The sequence below is a fragment of the Rhinoderma darwinii genome, chromosome 2 (assembly GCF_050947455.1).
Source record: "Rhinoderma darwinii isolate aRhiDar2 chromosome 2, aRhiDar2.hap1, whole genome shotgun sequence".
Taxonomy (NCBI): Eukaryota; Metazoa; Chordata; class Amphibia; order Anura; family Rhinodermatidae; genus Rhinoderma; species Rhinoderma darwinii.
The window spans coordinates 96,791,421-96,817,459 of NC_134688.1; the positions used below are offsets into that span (position 1 = coordinate 96,791,421).

Below are 26,039 nucleotides of genomic sequence, written 5' to 3' on the forward strand. Positions count from 1 at the left end.
TGTCCCATACTGTAATCATGTTTTCAGTACAGGACAGTTGTCCCGCAGCGAGGCAGTGACACCTAGTGCCATAGATAACTATGATGCTAGGAGCCCGGCCCCCTGCAGTGTGTTCGGTCCGGGGAATGCGGCCAACACACGGACCGTATAGCACGGACTGAACATGCTCGTGTGCATGGGGCCTAAATCAATGGAAAAATTAAAGTTATGGCGCTTGGAATGTAAGGATGAAAAGATTTGTCATTAAGGCCCAAACAGGCCTTAATGACCAGCATTGTGAGAGGAGATGCCTAATTTGCGTGTTGGAAGGTGTAATTTGCAGCATGGTGAACATTTTGGGGCCCTCCATTCTTCACGATCAGTTCAATGGCCTGGATTAGCTGCAGCAGTCAGATCATTCTAGTACTCGACTTCTGGTAGTCCTTCATGGAACATCAACAGTCCTCACAACGGTTTCCATAGGTCTATATTTTATTACATGCATATCACACATCACATTTGTTATCTTTTTCCTGTTAGGCAGGGTTCACACAGTGCATTTTTTGTTTATTAGCCTTCGTTTTTTTGTTTAGGTAGATGAACTCCAAACACAAATAGTAATAACTGTTAACCACGTGTCTGCTACCTTTTTTATATATTAACTTTACCAACATAGAAAATTCCGGTTTTAATACGCTACTGGAATGTACCAAATAAGCCGCTCTTTGCTGTTTTTCGTACACTATAGAATGGTCACCACCACTGTATGTAGAATATGCCGGCACGTGGACAGCTATATGGTATGAGGACCGAGGTAAATGGCTCCGCTTAGTGTACCTATCGTTATGCTGATGTCTAGATCTATTACTTCTACATGTACAAATTCTTGTGGCTGCCACTAGAGGGTGCATGGCGAATACATGCCTCACCAAGCCCTACTGCGAGGAACACAGAGGATTTGGAGCTGTGTATGAGACGTGTGGACCTCCAACCCATTATAATTTACAGGAATGACTTCACTATATGAATTGAATATATTCTGAGGGAACAGTATATTGAATGTTTTTGGTTTTTTTTCCCACTTACAGCTGAAACCAACGACAGCTACCACATCATTTTAAAATAAGGTGCTGCACGTGATCCACCTTGTCCCGCTCATCACTGAAGACACAGAACTGGTCTCCGCGCTCTCCAAAAGACTCAAGACTTGAATGCACTAGAGACAAATGAATCTTCAGCGTGTTGCCACGTCAGACTATGTGACCCTCGCTTTCTTCCATATTGAGATAGTAAGGCTGCTCCTGATTGTGCTGACTGAAATCACACATCCGTTCGCAGACAATCTCTGATGGATCAGGTTTGGACTGCACAAGGATGAGCAGTTCTACTTAACAATTAAATGATGGTAAATTCTGGATTATGTATGAACTGGCCATACCACTACACTGGCTGGCATCTTTCTTTTTATACTTAAGAAATGAAAAAAAAAAAAATAAGCAAAAATAAAAATGCATTTTAAGCTGATCTCACAGGCTGCTGGAAGAAGTGGATACGAGATTCTTGAAGCATATTGGTGTATGTTATTGGTTACCCCATCAAACTGTACTGTCTGATATAGATGGTAATGGGGGGGGGGGGGGTGGTTAGTATTTTTTGTAGCATGTGTCTTTTTGTATGATGCCTTTTGTAACACCAGCCATCTTCCCCAGCTGTCCCTCTCAAGACTGCCGATTTTTAATTGCCTTTATACTTTTTTTTTCTCTTTTTTTAATGAATTGCCACAAGAGATGTTTATTATGACTGCAGGACAGGTACAGTTCCTGTTACTGATCGGGTTTATTTTTAATGCGAGATATGGGTGATCTTATCAGCCCTACTGTGTCCTACCCTCCCATATGTAGCGTTGTTCTCAAACTCCGTTCCAGCATGCCGCGGCTTGTAGGGCAGGGATTGATGGAACTTGGAACAGACAATGACCAGTCCAAGGCGAAACAACTCAAACTGAACGGCCAGTCAATGTATCCTTTTACCGCCCCCTTTTTCTAGTTTCCTCCCTTCCATCTATTATTATTATTGGATTTTTGCATTTTGTCTCTTTTTTTTTAAAGCCTTATTTTTGTATCCTTCTTTTTTTCCAGTTGTAATTGCATTTAATTTCCAAGAGATTTGCTCCTCTATGGCGGCATCTGTGGCATTCTGCAAGTGTTGTGGGACAGTGAATACCTCCAATAATAACTGCTGGCATTTTAAGAATCCCCAGATCCTGCTGCGTTCTAAAAGGTGTCATTTCTTCCTTCTAAACCGAATCATGACTAAAACCATGAAAATATGTTCGGAGTGAATGAAAGTGTAGCGATAAGACATGTTCCTTTTTTTTAAAACAATATTTTGAGCCACTTTATATTTTTTGTGTGGATTATTTCCAATATTTGCTTATACTGATCACAAGCATGGAAATACAGTATGAATGGCCTAGAGAATCCATCAAAGGACTGTCACCTGGCAGCAAATCTACATGCAAGAAGGAAACAAAGCCCTTTATTTCTAACCTTTTAAATACGGCATAATGTATTTCATAATAAATGGATAAACTTATTTTAGTCTTAAAAGCAATGATTATTATTTTGTTTGAATGAGTAGGATCAGAGTTGTCCATCATTGTTGGAGATTACTTAAAGGGAATGTGTCGCTAGAATTTTTTTATTTATTTTTTTAGTTAAACAGTTAGTATATACATGATTAGACATTGTTATAATTTTAATTTTTTTCACAAGTCAGGAAATATTATAAATCAAATTCTAATTTGTAACATTTCCCTGTGCTGGTCACTAGAGGGAGCAGTTCCCAAAATTGCAGCATTGGCTTGTGGTAAAGCAACCTCATTGATTTATGCTGCAAATTTGGTGTAAACACACACGCTCTAGTGTGCTCAAACAATCCCCCTCCTTTATCCAGGCGAGTGCCAGGAGAAAGGAGGGGGTTGAATATTCAAACCTCCTACACTGTGTGCTGCCATTTTTTGAGCGAATGCACAGCGTAGGAGGATTAGATACAGTGGTAATCACACAGTATAACACGAACATACAGACATAACTTACCTGCTCCTGCCGCTGCCTCCGGTCCGTCTGCTCCTTCCGCTCCTAGTGCTTGCTTCAGAACACATGTCCGGAAGCTGCGACCGGAAGTAGTCATCTTACTGTCTGGCCGCGGCTTCCGGTCCACAAGAAAATGGCGCCGGATGTCGCTCGGACGAAGACCTTCCATTTGGACCGTGCGCATGCACCGTTCCCACACAGTACACCATAGTGAATGGAACGGCTCCCGTTCGCATTCTCTATGGGGATGTATGTGCCGTATTCCATCTCTGTATGTGTCGTTAATCGATAGTCGTTAATCGATAGTCGTTAATCGATAGTCGTTAATCGATAGTCGTTAATCGATAGTCGTTAATCGATAGTCGTTAATCGATAGTCGTTAATCGATAGTCGTTAATCGATAGTCGTTAATCGATAGTCGTTAATCGATAGTCGTTAATCGATAGTCGTTAATCGATAGTGAAGAAAAACATAGAAAAAAAAGTAAAACACAAATAAATAAAAAATGTTTTAATAAAGCACCAAAAGCAAATTGATCCCAAAAATTTTTTTTTCCGCGACACCCTTCCTTTAAGTTACATTGGGATTCGTGGATCCGCCACTCCTCCTCTGTCACTTGTCTACTATGAGCTGCTATGTTGAAATAGAAGATCAGCCATACTCTTTAGAAGAAAGCCTGCTGGACATGCCGATTTTGGCTGGAGCACTGTATGTAGGGGGCCGATGTTGGGAGAGAGTGGAGCATCCGGCATGTTAGACTTCAGCCCTGTTACAAGAGCCGAGGGTTAGGGAGCAATGCCTTTTGCAAATATTGCTATAAGAACCATTTACACTTGCAGCACAGGCCATACATATCAACAAAATTTATTTTTATTGAATTAGATTTGATCTTCATTCACACTGGCCAGTTATTAAAATTACTCCGCAAGAAAATGGGGGTAAAATTACCAAGGAAAGTTACACCATTCAGCCATAACATTAAAGTGCCTGCCTAAAATTGTGTAGGTCCCCCTTCCAATACAGCTCTGACCCCTGAATGTGTCCTGTGATATCTGGCACCAAGATGTTAGCAACAGATCCTGTTAAGTCCTGTAAATTGTGAGATGAGGCCTCAATGTGTTGGACTTGTTTTTCCAGCACATCCCACAGATGTATGATCGGATTGAGATCTGGGGAACTTCAAACGCTGTCATGTTACTCAAACCATTCCTGAACTACTTTGCAGGGTGGCAGGGCACATTATCCTGCTGAAATAGGGCACTGCTATTGGGGAGTATCATTGCCATGAAAGGGTGTATTTGGTCTGCAACAATGTTTAGGTGGGTGGAACACGTCAAAGTAACAGCCACATGACTGCTAGGACCCAATGTTTCCCAGCAGAACATCACACGGCTTCTGTTGGATCGGCAGCAGGCTAGCCCTTGCGCCCTAGGCACACCAATGAGCTCTGCCTTTTTTGGGAGGTACTAACCACTACATACCAGGAACACCTCAGAAAACCTGCTGCTTTGTTGATGCTCGGACCCAGTCACCTCGCCATCACAATCCGGCCCTTGTCAAAAGTTGCTCAGATCCTTACACTTGTCTATGTTTCCATTACATCAACCTCAAGAACTGACTATTTTCTGCCTAAAATATCCCACCCCTTGCCATTGTAACATTTTATGTAAGTCACTTGTCAGTGGTTTTGATGTTCTGGCTAAATGGTGTATTTTTTTATGTTTTGTATTTAATCCCGGTTTTGAAAAAGGAAAACCATTTCAGGCATGTCATTATGGTTTCAGGACAGGTAATAATAGATTGTCAGCAAGTCAACCGAGTAAGATAGTGGGGCAGATTTTGCATAAAGCCAAAACCTGAATAAGACTTAAACAAAAAAGTATCGGCCATTTTCTGCTGCTGAAATGGCTTGAAAATCATAATGAACGTTCCTTAGGCTAGGTTCACACTTGCGTTGTATAATCAGTTACTCGGATTCGTTTTTAGATCAGAATAAGGATAAAAACTGATCAGTTAAAAATCCCATTGAAATTGTGGCCATTATGTTAGTCATCCGGAAGTACAGGACTTTTACTCCGTTCAAAAAAACCAGATGTCTAATGGATGGGTTATCTTTCTCATTGGTGCCACTGAAATGGATAGAAACCATTTGTAATCAGTTTGCATCTGTTTTGATTTCAATGGGATTTTTAACTGATCATTTTTCCTTCTTCTGATCTAAAAACGGATCAGTGTAAGGCTGGATTGACACGAGCACATCACGTCCGTAATGAACGGAACGTATTTCGGCCGTTAGTCCCGGACCGAACACACTGCAGGGGGCCAGGCTCCTAGCATCATAGTTATGTACGATGCTAGGAGTCCCTGCCTCTCTGCAGGACAACTGTCCCGTACTGTAATCATGTTATCAGTACGGGACAGTAGTTCCACGGAGAGGCAGGGACTCCTAGCGTCGTACATAACTATGATGCTAGGAGCCCGGCTCCCTGCACAGAGTTCGGTCCGGGACTTGCGGCCGAAATACGTTCCGTCCATTACGGACGTAACATGCTCGTGTGAATCCAGCCTAACTGATTATACAACACAAGTGTGAACCTAGCTTAATAGATTTAGCCACAGATTTTCACAGCTTTCCATTGCAGTTGGTGAAATTAGCAACATGCCCTAAGTCCAGGATCACACAAACCGTTTTGATGCAGTTCTTGGTTTTTGAGCCAAAGCAAGAAGTGGATCCAAAAGGAAGGAGAGGAATAAAGAAAAGACTGATGGCGGCATCTCTCGTGTCCACTCCGGTGTCCAGCTCCTAAAACGGCAACAAAAGAAAAAAAACGGTGTAAACTATCTACGTACATTGTACTGTACTACACTTTATTGCAACAAAAATGCAATGTGTGAACGTGGCCTAAGTAATTCCTTTGCATCTATTAAAGGGAATGTGTCGCTAGAATTTTTTTTTTAGTTAAACGATTACACATTGTTTTAATTTTTTCACAAGGCAGGAAATATTATAAATTAGATTCTAATTTATAACATTTCCATGTGCTGGCCACTAGAGGGAGGCATTGGAACGTTACAGGGGGTCACCCCCCTGTTTTTAGTCAATCTGCGGTCGCTATTGATCGCGATATTTAACGGGTTAAAAAAGCAGGATCCTGCTCGTTACCCGGAAGTGTCGGCTGTAACACAACCATCACACTCGCTCCATGGAGCGGGCTCAGCCTGTGAGCCCGCTCCATACTCCCCCACCCGGCGTGCGCCGTATATATACACGGCGGATGTCGGGAAGGGGTTAAGGATCCACTTTTGGTGGAAAAATAAATAAATTGTATTTAGTGTATTTACACGTGTGGTAAAATCACAATATGACTGCAACGTGTGAATAAACCCTTTGCAAGGGCACCTTTGCTGCAGTATGTGAACAATGCCTAAGACCTCACACAAGCGTGTCCAATTTGCACTCTTGTGAAAAAACACGCATGTGTGAATAGCCCCATTGTACTGCATGGGTCAGTGTGCCCTCAGTTATTTCAAAATATGCTCCGTTGAATAAGGCCTAAGGGTTAAAGTGATAGCTACTAATGTGTCTGAACAGCATTTCACACATACAGCGTGATGTCAGAAACCTTTCCTTATCAAAGATTGTGCATGGAACCTAATGTCCAGTTCACTTATGGCACACGTGTTCCACATTTCTGCAGCGAAGTACAGTACAATGCAAGTGTCTGAAGGAACGTGAAAAAACGAGCTAGTACACGCTGATGATGATGATGATGATGATGATGATGAAGGCAGCATAAAGTAGTGACCGAGACCCTGATTCCAGCCGTGTGTCACTCCCTTTCTAAGATTCAGTACTTTTTATTATCTCCTGCAGCGTGAGCAGAGCTAGGTGTCCTTTAAGGCTAAATAAACATGATGCGTATTACGTGCGGTTTTGTTGCGCGTATTTGCGTGCGGCAAAACCACAGCGTGATACATTACCAGCATAGGCAATGAGATTTCAAGAAGTCCCATGTAGACGCAGTATTTTCCCACACGTAAATTGACCATCAGTGAGTATTTTCGGAACCGCAGCATCTCAATTTATCTCATGATTCTGCTTGCATTTTTTCTAACTTTTTGTTTTTTTTGTTAAAATGAATTTAAAAAAAAGCTCATACTTACTGGCATTCGGGCCCAGAGTAATCAGCTATTGATGGTCTATCCTGCGGATAGGCCATCAATTTTTAGGGACTGGAAAACCCCTTTAACAATCTCCATTCACGAATAGTTTAAAAAAATCTGCAGTGGACTCTAGACATGCTGCAGATCTCGGACTATATGTTGCTGAAATGCCATGGATATTTAGAGCAGATTTCAGTCATTCATTGCAATGAGTGAGATCCGTGGCTGTATGTATCCACCCAAAACAACATTTTTGTTGCGAATATTGGTGTGGATTTGTAGAATGGTTATGCTAAGGCCTCATGCACACGTCAGTATTCTGGTCAGTATTTTGCTTCAGTATTTGGAAGCCAAAACCAGGAGTGGAACATAAACAGAGAACCTATAATGGAAATCCATGTTTTGGCTTCCAAATACTGAAGCAAAATACTGACGTGTGCATGAGGCCTAAGGGTATGTTCACACGGCCTATTTACGGACGTAATTCGGGCGTTTTAACCCCCGAATTACGTCCGAAATTACGGCTTGAAAGCATTGACAAACATCTGCCCATTGAAAGCAATGGGCTGACGTTTGTCTGTTCACACGAGGCGTATATTTATGTATCGCTGTCAAAAGACGGCGCGTAAATAGACGCCCGCGCCAAAGAAGTGTCATGTCACTTCTTCAGACGTAAATGGAGCCGTTTTCCATGGAAAACCAGCTCCAGTTACGTCCGTAATGGATGCGGCGTTTAAGCGCCTGCACATGCCGTTACGGCTGAAATGACGGGGATGTTTTCTCCTGAAAACAGCCCCGTAATGTCAGCCGTTACAGACGCTGCCTTGTGACAAGAAAAAGTAGAAAAAATCCTCCAGCTCACCTGACACACTCCTGTGTGTCGTTGATAGCGCCCGGATCCTCGTGTCGGCACACGGAGTATCAAGTAGAAAACAAGGGAAGAAGGTAGGATCCAGCGCTGAGGCGTTTAAAATGGAAAACAATTTTCCAAGTTTAATTGTTAGATTCTAAAAGGAAGTCCAGTGATATAAAGTCCAGGGTGTATAAGAAATTTGAGGGAGGGTATCCTCTGTAAGCCTACGCGTTTCGGACAACGCTGTGTCCTTAGACTTGGCTGCCTTGTGAACATACCCTAAGACTGAGGACCCGGCCTATAGGGTACATCCACCTTTGAACACCAGTTCACTGTTTACATATAGTATGAATATACATAGTGAAGTAACTTTAGAAGTAGTTTGCAAAACTTGTTTTAAAGGGAATGTGTCGCTAGAATATATATATTTTTTTCAGTTAAACAGTATATAAATGATTACACATTGTTTTAATTTTTTCACAAGTCAGGAAATATTATAAATTAGATTCTAATTTACAACATTTCCATGTGCTGGTCACTAGAGGGAGCAATTCCCAAAATTGCAGCATTGGCATGTGGTAAAGCAACCTCATTGCTTTATGCTGCAGATTTGGAGTAGACACACTCGCTCTAGTGTTCTCACACAATCCCCCCTCCTTTATCCTGGCTAGTGCCAGGAGAAAGGAGGGGGTTGAATGTTCAAACCTCCTACACTGTGTGCCGCCATTTTCTGAGCGAATGCACAGTGTAGGAGGATTAGATACAGTGGTAATCAGACAGTATAACACTAACATACACACACATCACATACACAAACTTACCTGCTCCTGCCGCCTCCGCTCCTAGCCCTTGCGTCTGCGCTGCCTTCAACATATGGGCGGAAGCTGCGACCGGAAGTCGTCATCTTACTGTCCGGCCGCGGCTTCCGGTCCACATGAAACTGGCGCCGGATGTCGCTCTACCAAAGACCTTCCTTTTGGTCTGTGTGGGAGCGGCGCATGCGCCGTTCCCACACAGACGGCGTACGCTATAGTGAATGGAACGGCTCCCGTTCGCATTCTCTATGGGGATGTATGTGCCGTATTCCATCTCTGTATGTGTCGTTAATCGACACATACAGAGATGAAAAAAAAAATGGCAGCCCCCATAGTGAAGTAAAAGTTAGAAAAAAGTACAACACAAAAACACAAAATAAATAACATTTATTTTAATGACATACTAAAAGAAATATTATATTAAAATAAATAAATTTGTGACACCTTCCCTTTAAGGTGTCCATAGAATAGATGTCATGTGAACGCTCATTCAGCCAACAGCTATTCTTACTGACTGCAACGTAAGAATTCCGGCAGATTTCCGTTTTAATGACTGAATCAACAGCGCAGTTGACTGCGCTATTGATTCTGTCGGAAAACAGAAACCTGCCGGAATGGTGACGAACGGAAACCATTAGCAATGTTTCCGTCACCATTGATATCAATGGTGACGGAAGCGGTGGTTTCAGTTTGACTTTCGGTTGCGGGGTTCATCCGACGGAAAACTCAGACGGAACCCCAGAACGGAAAGCCAACGCTGATGTGAACAGGCCCTAAGCTGCTGCCGCTATCTGTCCCACTACATTACAGCAACTCAGCTATACTGTATGGGAAGAGTCTGTCAACAAGCATGAGGTTCTACCAACCCAAGCTTAGATCACCATAAGTAAGAACACGCCCCATATGTAAGAACACGCACCATAAGTAAGAACACGCCCCATAAGGAAGAACACGAACACGCCCCATAAGGAAGAACACCATAAGGAAGAACACGCACCATAAGGAAGAACACGCACCATAAGGAAGAACACGCACCACAAGGAAGAACACGCACCACAAGGAAGAACACGCACCACAAGGAAGAACACGCACCACATGGAAGAACACGCACCACATGGAAGAACACGCACCACATGGAAGAACACGCACCACATGGAAGAACACGCACCACAAGGAAGAACACGCCCCACAAGGAAGAACACGCCCCACAAGGAAGAACACGCCCCACAAGGAAGAACACGCCCCACAAGGAAGAACACGCCCCACAAGGAAGAACACGCCCCACATGGAAGAACACGCCCCACATGGAAGAACACGCCCCACATGGAAGAACACGCCCCACATGGAAGAACACGCCCCACAAGGAAGAACACGCCCCATAAGGAAGAACACGCCCCATATGGAAGAACACGCCCCATATGGAAGAACACGCCCCATATGGAAGAACACGCCCCATATGGAAGAACACGCACCATAAGGAAGAACACGCACCATAAGGAAGAACACGCACCATAAGGAAGAACACCATATGTAAGAACAAGCACCATAAGGAAGAACACGCACCATAAGGAAGAACACGCACCATAAGGAAGAACACGCCCCATATGGAAGAACACGCCCCATATGGAAGAACACGCCCCATATGGAAGAACACGCCCCATATGGAAGAACACGCGCCATATGGAAGAACACGCGCCATATGGAAGAACACGCACCATATGGAAGAACACGCACCATAAGGAAGAACACGCACCATAAGGAAGAACACGCACCATATGTAAGAACACGCACCATATGGAAGAACACCATATGTAAGAACACGCACCATAAGGAAGAACACGCACCATAAGGAAGAACACGGACCATAAGGAAGAACACGCACCATATGGAAGAACACGCACCATATGGAAGAACACGTCCCATATGGAAGAACACGCCCCATATGTAAGAACACGCACCATATGGAAGAACACGCACCATAAGGAAGAACACGCACCATAAGGAAGAACACGCACCATAAGGAAGAACACCATATGTAAGAACATATAAGTTTGGTTCAGTAGAACAGCGGGGTTTGTCGTCTTCCGTCCATTATACAGACGTAATATTAGCCTCAGGCTACGCTCACATGGCGATATTCTGCATCAGTATTTGGAAGCCAAAACCAGGAGTGGGTTTAAAACATGGAAGAGGTGCAAATGTTTCCATAATACTTTTCTGTTTATTTTCTATTCCTGGTTTTGGCTTCCAAATGCTAAAAGCAAAAGACTGACCAAAATACTGCTGTGTGAACGTGACCTTACTTAACTCTATAGTGATCTAAGTTTGGTTCACTGAACCACCAGCGGTCCGATTCTTGCAGCCGAATGTGGCTGAATAAAGCCCAAGTCACATGACAAGCAAAGCTACATTGTGGCTTCCAGTGGACCATAGAAAATTGTGCCGCATTAATATATGGCGTTCACCCTTTAACTGCTGGCTTTAGGGCTGGGCAATTAATCGAAAAATCATCTCATTTGAAATTCAGCGCAATTAATCAACATCATCTTGCGAATTTCGGTTATCAATTATTTTCTCCCAGTTTAAACTGTATCTGCATCTTCAGGACGCAGATACAGTTGAATCCAATGGAAGAGCAGGGAGCCGCAAGGTCCCTGCTCTACCATTCATTATGTATCGCCGGACGCAAGGCAGTGACGTCATTTTCGCCGATGTCTGCGCCGAGCCGCACAGACCAAAGGGATCTCCTCCACTCGTCATTGAAACGGGGTTAGGGGAGTATGTATATTATTTTTTATCAGGCGCTATAGGGGCATTGTACTGTGTGGGGAGCACTATAGGGGTGTAGGGCTATGTTATATACAGCAGGCTCAGGGGATAAATATTAATTCAATGGTGTAGCATGCAAATAGAGGGTGTGGCATGCAAAAAGGGGTGTGGTATGAATAATAGTTCAATAATCGAGGTTACATGTTCAATTAATCATGATTTTGATTTAGGTCAGAATTGCCCGGCCCTAGCTGGCACCATGGGTATAACAGGCTGGGAGTATATTCCCCATGGCGGCAGTGCTTGAATGGAGAATAATAGTATTACACAGTAAGAAATTGCTTATAACGCGTTTACCTAATGTTGAAAGTGCCTCTAATGTGAAGTCACCATAAAATAATGGACATATTAACACAGCAGAGAGACACCATTATCTTTCCAAGTGCCATCATTGGTGAGGAGTACAAGAATCTGAAGACTATTTTACTGAATTCTCTTTCACCCCCGTTTACGAGAACTCCGCCACATCCTCATCTCCCCGCGCATCACGTGACCTGTCTCAACGCAACACAAAAGATGAAGACTTCTCCACAGCAACCACGTAACCCGCCTGTAGCCAAACAACGCGAGATTTCCCGCCGCTCAGCGCTATGGCAACGCCCCTGTGTAGAAGAAGAGCGCTAATCCACCACGGTAACGCTGCTTTTCCCGTATGAAGGTCTCAGTGTCTACGGTATATACTTTCCTCTTACCGTATCAAGTCTCAGGAGACTGTTTAGTGTCCAAAATCCACCCACAACCGCCTCAAAACCCATGACCCCTCCCACACACTGCAGCATCTCCCATCATGCCGTGCGCACACTGGACTACATTTCCCAAAGAACTGCGGGACGCCGGGTGACGTCACAATTCCTATAAGTGGATACATTGTAACATTCTCTGCCCATTGTTACCGATGTATCGAGCCGGGGCGGACAGGGCAGAACGCGGCTGCTTCCCCCGAGTTCTTTTCTGTTGAGGTGAACCTGGGTCGTGGAAAAACAATCCCCATCCTCGCCTCTGCACCAGCCGGTCCCTGCTCCTGACAGACAGAAATAAATTAATAAACGCCCTTTGCTTTGTGACTGAGCTTCTCTGCAGGACTGTAACCATCCTCAATATAAAGGAGACCGACGAGGAGATGACATTACAGCGACCTGCAGCATCTCCGGCCCCCCCAGCTTGCATGTTTCTCCCCCTGTAGCATTATTATTATTCAATACACCGATCCCTTCCGCCCCGGCTTCGATTAAATCCCTTGTAACCAATGCTCTTGCCATCCGCTCACGTTCTCACACCCTTCATCGATCAATCCGGGTCGTGATTCTTGTGCAGCATAACCCCCCAAAGTGACACATTCGTCCGCCCTTCAAAAAGAAATTACACGACATCCAATCAGACCACCGAGCAGATCGGGCGATCACCGGACACCAGACTAGGAGGAAGCTCGCCTTAAAAAGTAGGTAATGTCAATAGATTGTGTGAGATCTGCCGCGATGACAGGCTTCTCGGTAGAGGCAGGCTTACCAGGAAGGACGGGGCTTTAAATCCCACGTCTGGAATGCTGGGCTTTCTGTGTATTAGGGCGATGTTGTTGTGTGAAGTCCAGGAGCTTGAGAAGATGACATGTCGTTCGTTATTCCTTCTGTCTTCACCACCCCATGTAGTAATAATACATTCCTTGTCTGCTTCGTCACATGTTGTGCTGGAGCCTTGTGCCTTTAAATGATGTGTGTAATTCAGAACACAAGGATGAGGATTATAATTGTAAAATCTCGTTGGTGGACACAGGCTAAGGTCTAATGATATATATATATATATGTGCTGATCTGCTGCAGAACTTCTTGAGAAAGGCCCTCCTCTTGTAGTTGAGACCGCTTTAGATTGACAGGTATACTTGACATTTAATATGACATCCACTTGTGGGGTTAATGACTTAGTCCAACAGGCACTTTTTAGAGTTGAGATGGTCCAGTTTAGATGACCGGTTTCTGTCCTCCGCACAGTGTTATGTTCTTCCCCTGAAGTGTCATCAGGGTCACAAGGAAGGAGACCTTTTTAATTGTTGGACAGACCGTGACGTACGGGATGTAATGGGGGTGGGGATTGACTCAGAAGCTTCCTAGAAATGTTACTGCTTTTTAATTTTTGGGGTAAAACTATCATGGTCTTGGTTTCTTTTCGCCCTCTGATCGCCGTCACGACACTTCAGTTACGTTCGTATGATTCTTCAAGGTGTATATGTCTAATATATTGATAAGTACAAATGAAATACGGGAAACCTTTTATACTCATTGGAATTCTCCTATATAAGACATAAAATAGAATAAGATTGTGTTTAATGTGTATTGTGTATTTTTTTTTACATTGCGTGTTTATAGATTCTATTGGAGATAGAGAATTGATAATTGTCAGTTTGGACCTCTGTAACGCAATATTAATCAATCACGTGTCTCTTACAAAATATATTTTCTTATCACGAATCTCAATCTTGTCTTTTTTGCAATGTAAGGACTACCTGGTGTCTCTGCGGCACAATCCTCATTCCAATCCAGTGCATAGCAAATTGAGAAACAGAATTTGTCATACTCATTGATTTTTATTCCGAAAATATACTTTTTGGAATCAGAATTTTTGTTACCATATTTGTAGAGTTCGTGGTCTATTTTAGAGGACCGTTCCCATCCCCCTCTGGCATTGGAAGCCGCCATTGTTACTGGTTTATGCTTGACCAGTGGTCCTTGTAAGATGTGGCCTCAAATCCTACTCCTCTGGAATGTGAGATATGTCCGGGACGCTTGCCAAGGCTTAAATGTATAGAATGTGAGAGGATATTTTCATTGCCACCACGGGATGTGCGTCTTTCCACCCAGAATATATGGATTGTGCTGTTATATTTATAGTTATGAGTAAGCAATGACTGTCTTCTACCTATATGTAATTTACTATATGTCTTTTATTCTATGGCGATGATAAAAAAAAAAGAGTATGGCTACCCATATCATCATTATAACCGCCTCAGCCCCGTGCAGAATGGTTATACAACGCCGTGCGTGCCATCTGCGCCAATTCATAGAATACTTTGTTTCCGAGGCCTGCTCATAAGTTCTCACATTATTGGTTTCAGCATTTGCAGACTGATTACTGTTACATCTATCTGTGCCAGCCTGCCAGTGCCATGGGAAAGGATTATGTCACCACAATTCTGGTGCCAGTCCAACTCTGGTAATAGTAACTGAAGAACACGATGTACAATGGCGTAGAAGATTAAGGTAAAGAATATTTCAACTGATTCCATTGTTTTAGGATTTGTAAAATGTAAAGAGAAAAAACAAAGTGTGGCTACGACCACTAGAAAAGACCAATAAAAAAAGATCAGGGTTCTGTTCATGGATTCCATCAGACCTTTCCTTCAGGGGAAACCATAGATTTCCGCTTTCATTACCATGGTAATTCTTCCATTGCTAATGGTTTCCGTTTATCTCCGTTCCATAAGTTTTCTGGTTGTTTTTTTTGCGGAAACTATAGCGCAGTCGGAACCGGAAACCTTACGCAAACCGAAAGAAATGGAAGCCGCTTGCAACGGAAGCATTACCATTGAAATCAATGGTAATGCAAACCGAAGCTATGGTTTCCGTTTGCCTTTCCGTTGATGGGTTCCTCCAATGGAAAGGTCTGACGGAACCCATCAACGGAACCCTAATGCTGATGTGAACAGGCCCGTGCACCCAGCAAATTTTATGTGCCGCAATTTTTGCACTGGGCAGTCATGCCAGATCGTAGTGTGATAGTGTCGTGTCATATTTTTTGCATTTGTTAAATAGGGGTTGTATGGATTGGCATGTACGCCTGTTATGCGACCCTTCCTCCATAGACTAGTATCAGCTCCGGTAGGATGTAGTACAATAATCACACCATGTAATATCACCCTGGAGCTCAGGCCTAAAACAGATGATATAACAAAAAAATACAGCTCTGATTTTCCTGCCCATCCCCATTTAAACCAGTGACTTAAAAGAGCACAAATATGGCAGAGACAAGGCGGCTGCTGCTGCAAAAAAAAAAGCATGTAGCGTACTCATTCAAAAAAGTCCTGGTCACACAGTGTGGCATGTAGCTGTGCTATTGCAAGTTTTTTTTATATAATTTTCAAAGCGCATCCTACAAAATATGGAAGGGAAACCACATGTAAAGTCAGAGATCATGATTTCCCATAGAAGCAATCCTAGAGAGAGAAAACAAAGGCACGGCTATATTAATATGCCATATTTGCCACTGGTCAAGGCCTTCCTTTAGACACTTATTTCATTGTTTTAAAGAGGCTCTGTCACCAGATTATAAGTGCCCTATCTCCTACATAATCTGATCGGCGCTGTAATGTAGATAACAGCGGTTTTTATTTTGGAAAACGATCATTTTTGAGCAAGTTATGAACAATTTTAGATTTATGCCAATTAGTTTCTTAATAGACAAATGGGCGTTGTACAGAGGAGTGTATGACGCTGACCAATCAGTGACCAATCAGTGTCCTACACTCACTTCTCATTGTTCCAGCCCAGCTTCTTTCACTGCACAATCACACTGTAACAATGGGCTGGAACAATGAGAAGTGTAGGATACTGATTGGTCACTGATTGGTCAGCGTCATACACTCCTCTGTACAACGCCCAGTTGTCTATTAAGAAACTAATTAGCATAAATCTAAAATTGCTCATAACTTGCTCAAAAATGATCGTTTTTCAAAATAAAAACCACTTGTTATCTACATTACAGCACCGATCACATTATGTAGGAGATAGGGCACTTATAATCTGGTGACAGAGCCTCTTTAAAACGACATGCATTTCAAGAGTTTTTAATAGCATTTTTTAGAAGGTTTTTTTTTTTTTTTATATGCGTTTTTTGGTAATTTTGTACTTTTGTTCTTTTCTGGCATTTTTGAAGTCCTATAGAGACGCCTGTGGGAAAAAAAGCCAGAAACATAACGCATCTACAGGATGCTGCATTTTGAAAAACCGTCACTGACCTCAAAAATATTACAAACGCCACATACTAAAGCACTTGTTTAGGCTTCGTTCACATCTGCGTCAGGGCTCCGTACTGGCGTTCCATCTGGGCTTTCCATCAGAATGGAACCCTGACTGAAACAAACGGAAACCATAGGTTTTGTATCACCGTTGATTTCAATGGTGAAGGATCTGGTCGCAATGGTTTCCGATTGTCTCAGTTGTGCGAGGGTTCCGTAGTTTTTACAGAATGAATAGCGGAGTCGACTACGGTATTGATTCTGTCGAAAAAGCGGAAACCTGCCGGAACGGTGACAAACGGAAACCATTAGCAATGTTTCCGTCACCATTGATATCAATGGTGATGCAAACGGAAGCTGTGGTTTCCGTTGCGGGGTTCCACGACGGAAAACTCAGACGGAACCCCTGAACGGAAGAAAGCCAACGCTAATGTGAACAGGCCCTTAGTCTTTCAGTACATACAAAACAATGTATACCTGCGGCCTGTTTATAGATATTTATTATTACGTTTATTTCCGTTGCTTATATAGCACCAATATATTCCGCAATGCTATACAAAAGTTATAATCACTCACTCACAATCTAAATTCCCCATCTGTGTGTTTTTTGAATTGTGGGAGGGAACCGGAGTATTCGGAAGAAATCCAGGCAAACACGGAGAAAACACACAGAGTCCATACAGATTTTGTTCTTGGTAGGATTCAAAACCCAGGACTTTAGCGCTGCCAGGCACCAGCGCTAACCACTAAATGTTCCAGTTGATGTTCTTGTATGGCACCCAGCTTTTTTGTGACGTAGATTTATATCCTGACGCGCTGACTGAGAATAACGGCCGTAGGGACATACATTTCTATATATAGCTCATATTATAGTTTGCATTTCATCACCTGTGAGACGTTCTTTCCTCCTCTGTGTTCCTACCCCTTTAAGGCAATGAGATTAGCTGTAGTTGTAATGTAGGCAGTCGTATTCTGTTGGGCTGTAAAATAAATGTGCTTTCATCATCTGTAAGCATGGATAGATATGTTGTTTTACTGCATCTGTTGTCATTCAGCAGTCTCCGTGACCAAGAACATAACTCTGGATTTTAGATGCTCAGCAAAGTGTTTATAAAGATGTATTCAAAAGTGTATGTGATGTGAATAGTATTTTAACTTTTTCTATTTTTTAACGGTTTATCTAGTAGAATCTAATATAAATTGCTCTCCATCTTTCCACAGACTTTTCCATGATTGGATCATCCGTAGGGATTGAGAAATGCAAACCATGTGGGCAGAGCAGGGCAGAGGAGTCATGAGACATTTGCCTTTCTAGCACGGTTGTTTCATCAGAAAACAAAGGCATTAACACGACGTTAGTAAACGGAAGTGTGTTCGGTGCTTAGATTGAATTAGTCTTCTAGGGAGTTTCAGGGTAGTGGCTCGGCTCTGCCCATGACACCCATCATAAATGATAGATCCTTTATATATAAATCAATGCAATTGTGCATAAAGGATGATTGTTTCTTTTTGTAGGATTTTACAGATGCAGCAGAGCTGAGTTTCTCATTTGACGCAATTCATGATGAGATCCCGGGATCCCAGTGCCTTATCTCTATAGGTCTGCAAGTAGAAGTACTCTATTATCTTATTCAGACTGTTTATTCAAACAGTTCATTAAAGAGAACCTCCCCATACATGTGCAGCGCTGCACAAACCCTGGAGCCCTTTACGGTTTTTCCTTACACTCCTCCGTTATTTAGATATCGGTGTCGTTATATTTTACGTCCGATATTTAAATGACCCCCTGAACGGTCAATGGGGCATGTAATGGCAAGGGGGTGTGTTACCATGGCTGTGACACTGTCCAATCAGCTATGGACAGTGTCACACCAAGAGCTGGAGAGAGGACAGCGTGTGCGTGCGCTCGCTCTCACTCTTCAGCTCTCGGCAGACCAGAACGACAAGACTGTGATCACTCGCGAGAGATCACACAGTGTTGTCGTTCTTGTCTGCCGAGAGCTGAAGAGTGAGAGCTCCGAGCTGTGCGCGCACATGCTGTCCTCTCTCCAGCTCTTGGTGTGACACTGTCCGTAGCTGATTGGACAGTGTCACAGCCATGGTAACACGCCCCATTGACCGTTCAGGGAATTATTTAAATATCGGATGCAACATATTAAGGCACCGATATCTAAATAACGGAGGAGGGTAGGGAAAAAATGTAAAGCGCCCCAGGGTTTGTGCAGCCCTCCCCATTACATGCTGCACATGTATGGGCAGGTGAAAGGTTCACTTTAACAAATTGAGCTCTGCTGCATCTGTATGATTCAGATAAAAGGTGAACACAGGAAGAGTATATAGATAAGTGACGAAAACAACTTCTAACGTACAATGTCCATGATGTGTAACTTTTTCCGCAGTTATACACCAAAAAATGTGATAAATATGTCACATAAGATTTACGCTGATTTCTTTTGGAGTGCAGCCATTTGCAACTATTGACGGCCACAATCCAGGGCAACATTATGCCGCTTTAAGCTGGCCATACATTAGTGATTTCAGATGGACGTTTTCTGAATGACTTGTCGTTCACAGTTGGTCTGTTAATTTTGTCGTTTTAGACAATCCCATAAGTTAAAATATAAGTCGCAGATGGATCCATGCCTTGATCTGTCGCATAATCTGGGCTTCTGTTGATGGAACGCAGGTCTGTAGTTGGGCATGAATGACTTTCCAAGAACTAAACATGATAACCGATAAAGTCCAACATGGCTGATCAGCTTTTCCACCGATATCTTCAGTCTCCATCATCTGTCACGCTAATTTATATCAAAAAGTGGCAGCAGAAAATAGTCGGCCTTTTCAGCCATGCATAATCTTTAGGGTATGTGCACACACACTAATTACGTCCGTAATTGACGGACGTATTTCGGCCGCAAGTCCCGGACCGAAACACTGCAGGGAGCCGGGCTCCTAGCATCATACTTATGTACGACGCTAGGAGTCCCTGCCTCGCTGCAGGACCACTGTCACGTACTGAAAACATGATTACAGTACGGGACAGTTGTCCTGCAGCGAGGCAGAGACTCCTAGCATCGTACATAAGTATGATGCTAGGAGCCCGGCTCCCTGCACTGTGTTCGGTCCGGGACTTGCGGCCGAAATACGTCCGTCAATTACGGACGTAATTAGTGTGTGTGCACATACCCTTAGTGTATGGGCAGCTTTAGTGGCAGTAAAACATTGACTAATGTTACTGTCCAGCCTTGGCGTAGAGATGGAGAAAATGTTGTTACACACAATCAATTCAGAAAAAAATGGTTCCAGAGGAGAATTTCTGATAAACATGGAGTGGTGTTAGAAGCCCTGATCTGGGATCGGTCACTGCGGAATATTGTAATCTGTTCAAGGTTGTACATTATTATAGTCCCTAAATAACACTAGAGCTATCTGGAGGGCAGTGGGCAAGTTTAGGGGGTGCACATGGGATCTCTGGCTGCTTGCAGTTTCTTCCCTTTAGACCAAGCCATTGGGCAAACAGCTGTGGCTTTTATTGTGGGTGCACTGTGGGAATTCTGTCCTGGCGGCACCTGAGTCTTCACATTGATTGGTGAGAAGCTCTGGTGCCATGAAGCAAGACTTAGTCAGGCACTATATATATATATTTATTTTCTGTGCGGAAATTCTGCATTGTATTACAGTAGCAGTAAAGTGAATGGGATTTCAACAAATCTCATCCACACGCAGCAGAAAAAATCTGCACAAAAGACATGCGGAAATTGACCTGATATAGGGATTTTGAATACGCAGTATGTCAATTTCTCTTGAGAAAACACTGCAGAATTTCCGCACCGAAAAAACACGGAAATTGAGCATTGTTTTTGTAATGGGAGCATGGCCGAAAATTTACAGCTATTTACAATACGTGTGAATGGGGTTTTAAAAATCCCATCTACATGTAGCAGGAAAAAATAAATTTTCTAATCTGCAGCATGTCCATTCTGATGCAGATTTTCACCCCTTTCAATTCTTAGGGTGGTATCCGCACCAAAATCTGCATGTAATATATGCAGATTTTGTCACGTATTTGCTTGAAATTCTGCAGAAAAAGTCTACAGCATGTGGGCTCAGTCTAAGGGGGGATTCACACGCAGCAGCGTTTGGTGCAGAAATTTCTGCAACTGAAAATCGGTTCCATTTAACTGAATGGAAGGTGCAGAAATCCATACACCTGCTACATAAACAATAGCATTCAGATGAATGGAACAGATTTTCAGACGCAGAGCATTATGCAACAAAATCTGCCGCGTGTGACTACATTCTTAGTGTGTCTCAGTAATTGGAGGGGGGGCATTATGTAATTGTTGAGACTATTATATGCACTTGATTGGCAAGTGGTTTCAGCAGGATTTCCGCTGTTGTAGTTGTTGCAATTTTTAGAGTAAAGTTTATTTATAGGTAATTCATCCAAAATAAAGCGCTGTGGCTATTTCTTTACCAAATAATTGTGTTTTTATTGGCGTTTTATGAAAAAGTGGATGTGTGCATAGTATGTTCTGCAATGCCATGCACCTTACTGAATCTGATCCGCTGCTCATATTCGGACAGTAAAGGTCAACATGACACACTAATGTGGCTTTGGACCCCATCAGGGGGATACACCTCACATTTATGTAGATGGACACGCACGCACCCGCACCAAATTTTCAAAGCCGTATTTGCAGATTGTGCCCCACCTACCTTCCATGTTTGTGTGCGGTCGTCCTCTTCTGATTGGCTACTTTCACTACCGCTGGTCTCCTACTGAACACCTGTTGAATCCGGAACAGTAAAGAGAACAGAGGTGTTTTAGATGATGGAAGGAGCGAAAGATTCAGCCCAATCATTAAAGGGTTATCCCACCATAGAAAGTGATGGCCTATCACTTAGATTTGACATTATTTTCTGATGCATGGGGGTCAGACTGTCGGCTGTGCAAGCTACTACAACAGGAGCCTCAATCACTTGAATGGATCTGTATTGCAATTTCCTGCACCTCCGTCCCTAAAGTTATGGCATATCCTAACAATATTCCATAACATTGCAAGATGGGAATACCCCTTTAAGGGTGTGTTCACATCAGTGTCGGGCTTCTGTTCATGGTTTCCGTTCGACCTTTCCGCCGATGAACGGAAACCATAGCTTCTGTTTGCATTACCATTGATTTCAATAGTTAGGGCTTGTCCACACTTAACGAAATTGCTGCGAATTTCCGTCCGGAATTGCGGATGGAAAATACACCACAGAATACAGTAGCAGCAAAGTGGGTGAGATTTAACAAAATATCATCCACACGCTGTGTAAAATTTCCGAGCAGAAATACATAGAAATTATATATGCGTATATTTCGTACCGCAGCATGTCAATTCTTGCTGCAGAAAGTGGACTGAATACGCAGCATTTTCTGCCGTAAAAAACCAAGGAAATGGTGCGGTTTTTCCGCAGTGGAATGTCTGCTAGTTTTAACGGAAATGCTGCAGAAATTTTCTGCAGCAATTCTGTTGTGTGGACAAGCCCTTGTGCTTCCATTGCAGTTGGTTTCTTTTTTTGTTTTAATTCTTTATTTTATTGTTTTAGTCATCAAGTACATATATTCATAAAGAGTAAATTCAAACACTGAATATAACACTAGATTAAAAAAAAAAAGGGGGGGGGGAATGGGGTTTATAATCATTCAGGAAAAGCCCTATAATTTGCCTCAGCCCATTCTAATATCATTGACTCCACCCTACTCTTCTAAAAATCTCATAGAAGGGAGAGCGATATTCATCGAATTTCTGAAATTCCATCCCAGGGTACCATATCTCATGCAATCTGTCATATACATCATTAATAGAAGAGGTTACATTTTCCATTTGCATAATATTTACTTTTGACACCCATAGTGACAATGAAGGAGCTACTGTTGTTTTCCACATTAAAGGGATACACATTCTCGCTACAATAATTAAAGAACAAAGTAGCAAGCGTTGAAAACAGATACCTGGAATCTTGCAGTGTCCGAGAAGGAACAGTGCAGGATTTAAGTCCATCTCCAAGAATTACACCTATATTCTTTCTGATTCCCTCCCAAAAAGGGGTCAACAAGTAGCATGACCAAAAAGTATGGAACAGAGTGCCCCTTTCCCTCCCACATCTCCATCAGCTTGGATCAGCGGTTGAGTTAATGATGTTGAGGCGAGATGGCACTCTGTACCTTCTAGATTTGCTTCCTGGAAGCGAGCACTAAGAAGAGAAACTTTGTGTCAAGGTAAAAATCTTTTGTCTCTGTTCTGGAGTGAATACAGTATTAAGGTCTGTTTCCCATTTGAGTCTAAAAGGTGGAGGAGCTTGCCCGGGATGATTCTGAAAAAAGGCATAGGTCAAGGATAAAGTATGCCTAGTCAGGCCCATTCCTAGATTCTCAAAAGGTGTTTTATATTGTGTATAAGACTTCAGAGGTGGAAGGGACATTAAAAAATGCCCCAGTTGCATTGATCTCCAGGGCCCTAATGATTTGGGCCACGATAGTTTCATTAAAGCGTTTGAGGAGAGCCATTGATTATTATTTTGTAAGTCAGGCACTCTAAATTTGCCCACCAGCACCCAATGATGAAAATTTGGGTCGTTTACTCCTGGACAAAACCCAGGGTTACTCAAAATTGGATATTAGACAGAATTACATGGGAGGAGAAAAGAACGCACTTTTGAGTTAGAGCAACACTGCAATGTTGGTCCTATCGTAGGATGGAGGCGTAAAGAAGATAAATGGGATGGCTCCAGCCAAGGGCATGCGGCCACTGAGACACAAGGAAAATTCTGTTTGACTTGGACCCAAGGTTTAAAGGGTCCATGTCGGCACCAGTCTATGACTCGTGTCAAGAGTGTAGCTAAATAATAGGTCTTAAGATCTGGCATAGCCAGACCTCCTCCATTTTTAGGTCGGCACAGCAATGTCCGGTAAAAGCGGGACGGCAATCTAAGACCTTATTCTGATAGCTCAATCTTTTCTTGAGTCATTACTTTATATTACAGACCTCTCAGGTATATTTATTTATATATAATTCAAGAAAATATGAGGGAAGAATTCCCTGATTCGCATATTTTTACTAATACTGGTTGAAGAGGGTCCAAGCAGATACATCAGGAAATAGTGTTACTATTCAGCCTTGACTCATAGTTCCAGGCTTCTCTGATTATTAATTCTTTGTCTGAAAAGTAATGGAGGCGACAAAGTACATCCCGAGGGCTAGTCTAGTCTGGTTGGGGGGGGGGGGGGGGGGTGTTCATTCTTGACATACGATGGCCTTTGTCAATTAGGAATGTGGCATCCTTACAGACTTCCAGTCACTGTATTAAAGATGGAGGTCACCCGTCGCTGGAGATCATCTTGTGGGCCCAGGTCCAGAAGCCCTTTCAGGCATATATTATTCCTACGATCTCTGTTCTCCTGGTCAGCCACCTGAATGGACCGATTTTGAAAGTGGGTGCGAGATGTTGCCACCTCAGTTTCCAAAGCCAATACTCACTCATCTGTAGTTAAGGGTATTTTCAACAATAGTGTTTCTATTGGCCAGTTTGCCCACTTCCTCTTCGATTTCGGAGATTGCTTCCTGTTGAGACTGCTCAAGCCGCGTTACGGCCGAGCCTAAATCCCTTTTATATCAGTTCTCTAAGAGATTGCAATTCCATATGCAGAGTCGATTAGACCGGTAATAGAGTAGTATCTGTGATCTGGGGTCTCAAATGAGCACTTGTCAGACAAGAATGCCGTGAGGACTGAGGTATAGAACACGTATCGCCAGGAGCTAAAACGTCCGTCTCCAGGGCGAGGGCAGTTGGATAAATATCACTTTGTTTCCGTTTTTTGCAGGGACAATAGTGTAGTCTACCTTGCTATTGTGTCCGCGAAAAAAACGGGAAACCAATTGCAACAGAAGCATTACCATTGAAATCAATGGTAATACAAACGGAAGCTATGGTTTCCGTTCATCGGTTCCTCCGAAGGAAAGGTCAAACTGAGCCCATGAACGGATGGATGCCTGACGCCGATGTGCACAGGCCCAAACCTTCGTGTCTAGGCTGTGTGGCAGACAAAGTATTTTTCATTTAAATTAGTAGTAAAATGTATTCATTCTATACATTTCAGTGTTTCTAATCAATTGTGCTAAAAAAAAAAAAAAAAAAAGAGCTCCTCTGTTACGTTACAAAGCCACTTACTACTCAGGAGTTTGTTTTCCCCAATTTAGAAAAATAAAAGATAAAGAAGCACCATTCTTCCAGACAAGGGGACGAGTTGTCTACAGCAACATAGATCATGTAGTCAATGTATCCAGAAATCTGCTGATGGTTAACTTTTTAGGCCATTTTCTATTGCAGTATAGGGAATTTCCTACTATAGTCAATATAAGACATTGATGGTAAAGAATAAATGTACAGGACAAGGAACATCATTGATATTATTCAACAAAAAAATCCAACAAATATAATGGTTTATATAGCTGTAAAAATTTGTGACTTCATAGTAAACAGATTTTGGGAGTTGGGTCGTATATTTATTCAAACCCCTATATACATATATACACATCAAAAAAGAAATTATATTCTTTTTAGGCCTTATGTAAAAGTATTTCTCACCTGTGTGCTGTTCATTTTAACAACGGATAGCACATTGATCCATGCTGTACGCACATCCGTTTTTTTGTTCATGAAACGTGCGTACGTTGCGAGAAACTCACAGCAGGTCCTATTCTGGTCTGAATTTGTGGACTAGACTCGCTCATTGAAGTTTATGGGTGTGGGGAAAAAAATGGACAGCACATTGACGACATCTGTGTCCTGTCTGATTTTTACGGATCAATTGCTAAAGAAATACAGAAGAAAAAAAAGTGAAGCCAAGAAGTGTCGGCAAGGGAGAAAAATGGATGTCACACAGACAAAACACGACATTCATATGAATGAAAAAAAAGGCCTGTTTTTGCGGACGCAAATCGAACACGCTCAGGTGAATAAAGTTGTATACATAATACATTTATATTCTCGTACAAATCAAATTGGTAAACAACAAAAACTGAACTTGATTGTCCATCCATTTACACAGGGAGATTATCATTACACGTGTTCTGGATTGTTTGTTTTGTTGTGCAGCTCAAGGCAAAATGACTGACAAAATCACGGACGGGCTAATGAAGAAAGTGCAAAGGTAACTAGTCGCTGAATGGATTCCTATGTAATACCTTGGCATATGATACTTACCTGAAATAGCCAAAGACCATACAGTTCTTTGCAAAAGTTTTCAATCC

General features: G+C 42.6%; 2 protein-coding genes and 2 long non-coding RNA genes across 9 annotated transcripts in view; 2 read left to right on the forward strand and 2 right to left on the reverse strand.

Annotated features, from left to right (window-relative positions):
- Positions 1-2,574, forward strand: part of TFCP2 (transcription factor CP2) — a 79,353-nt gene extending 76,779 nt beyond the window's left edge. The window contains exon 15 of the mRNA XM_075851941.1: positions 1,068-2,574. Coding sequence (XP_075708056.1) covers positions 1,068-1,105 — 38 coding nt within the window. The 3' untranslated portion in view covers positions 1,106-2,574. The remainder of the gene's footprint in view (positions 1-1,067) is intronic.
- A 995-nt stretch (positions 2,575-3,569) lies between these two features.
- On the reverse strand, positions 3,570-13,507 carry LOC142742329 (uncharacterized). Of its 3 annotated transcripts, none has more exons than XR_012881355.1 (3): positions 13,242-13,507; positions 5,761-5,877; positions 3,570-3,840 (listed from the first exon to the last, which is right to left on the reverse strand). It is a non-coding gene; the product is annotated as an uncharacterized LOC142742329 (long non-coding RNA). The 3 variants fall into 3 exon arrangements; XR_012881354.1 differs by lacking the exon at positions 13,242-13,507 and adding an exon at positions 12,428-12,571; XR_012881353.1 differs by lacking the exon at positions 13,242-13,507 and adding an exon at positions 12,033-12,571.
- Positions 12,185-26,039, forward strand: part of CSRNP2 (cysteine and serine rich nuclear protein 2) — a 69,437-nt gene continuing 55,582 nt past the window's right edge. Inside the window, exons 1-2 of one of the 4 annotated variants that reach the window (XM_075851944.1) lie at positions 12,185-13,177; positions 14,842-14,986. The gene's annotated coding sequence lies outside the window, so the exon portion shown is untranslated. The remainder of the gene's footprint in view (positions 13,178-14,841; positions 14,987-26,039) is intronic. The other 3 variants (XM_075851942.1, XM_075851945.1, XM_075851943.1) reach the window with 3 other exon arrangements.
- LOC142742331 (uncharacterized) lies at positions 17,229-25,596 on the reverse strand. The gene is made up of 3 exons (XR_012881356.1): positions 25,375-25,596; positions 21,460-21,530; positions 17,229-17,720 (listed from the first exon to the last, which is right to left on the reverse strand). It is a non-coding gene; the product is annotated as an uncharacterized LOC142742331 (long non-coding RNA).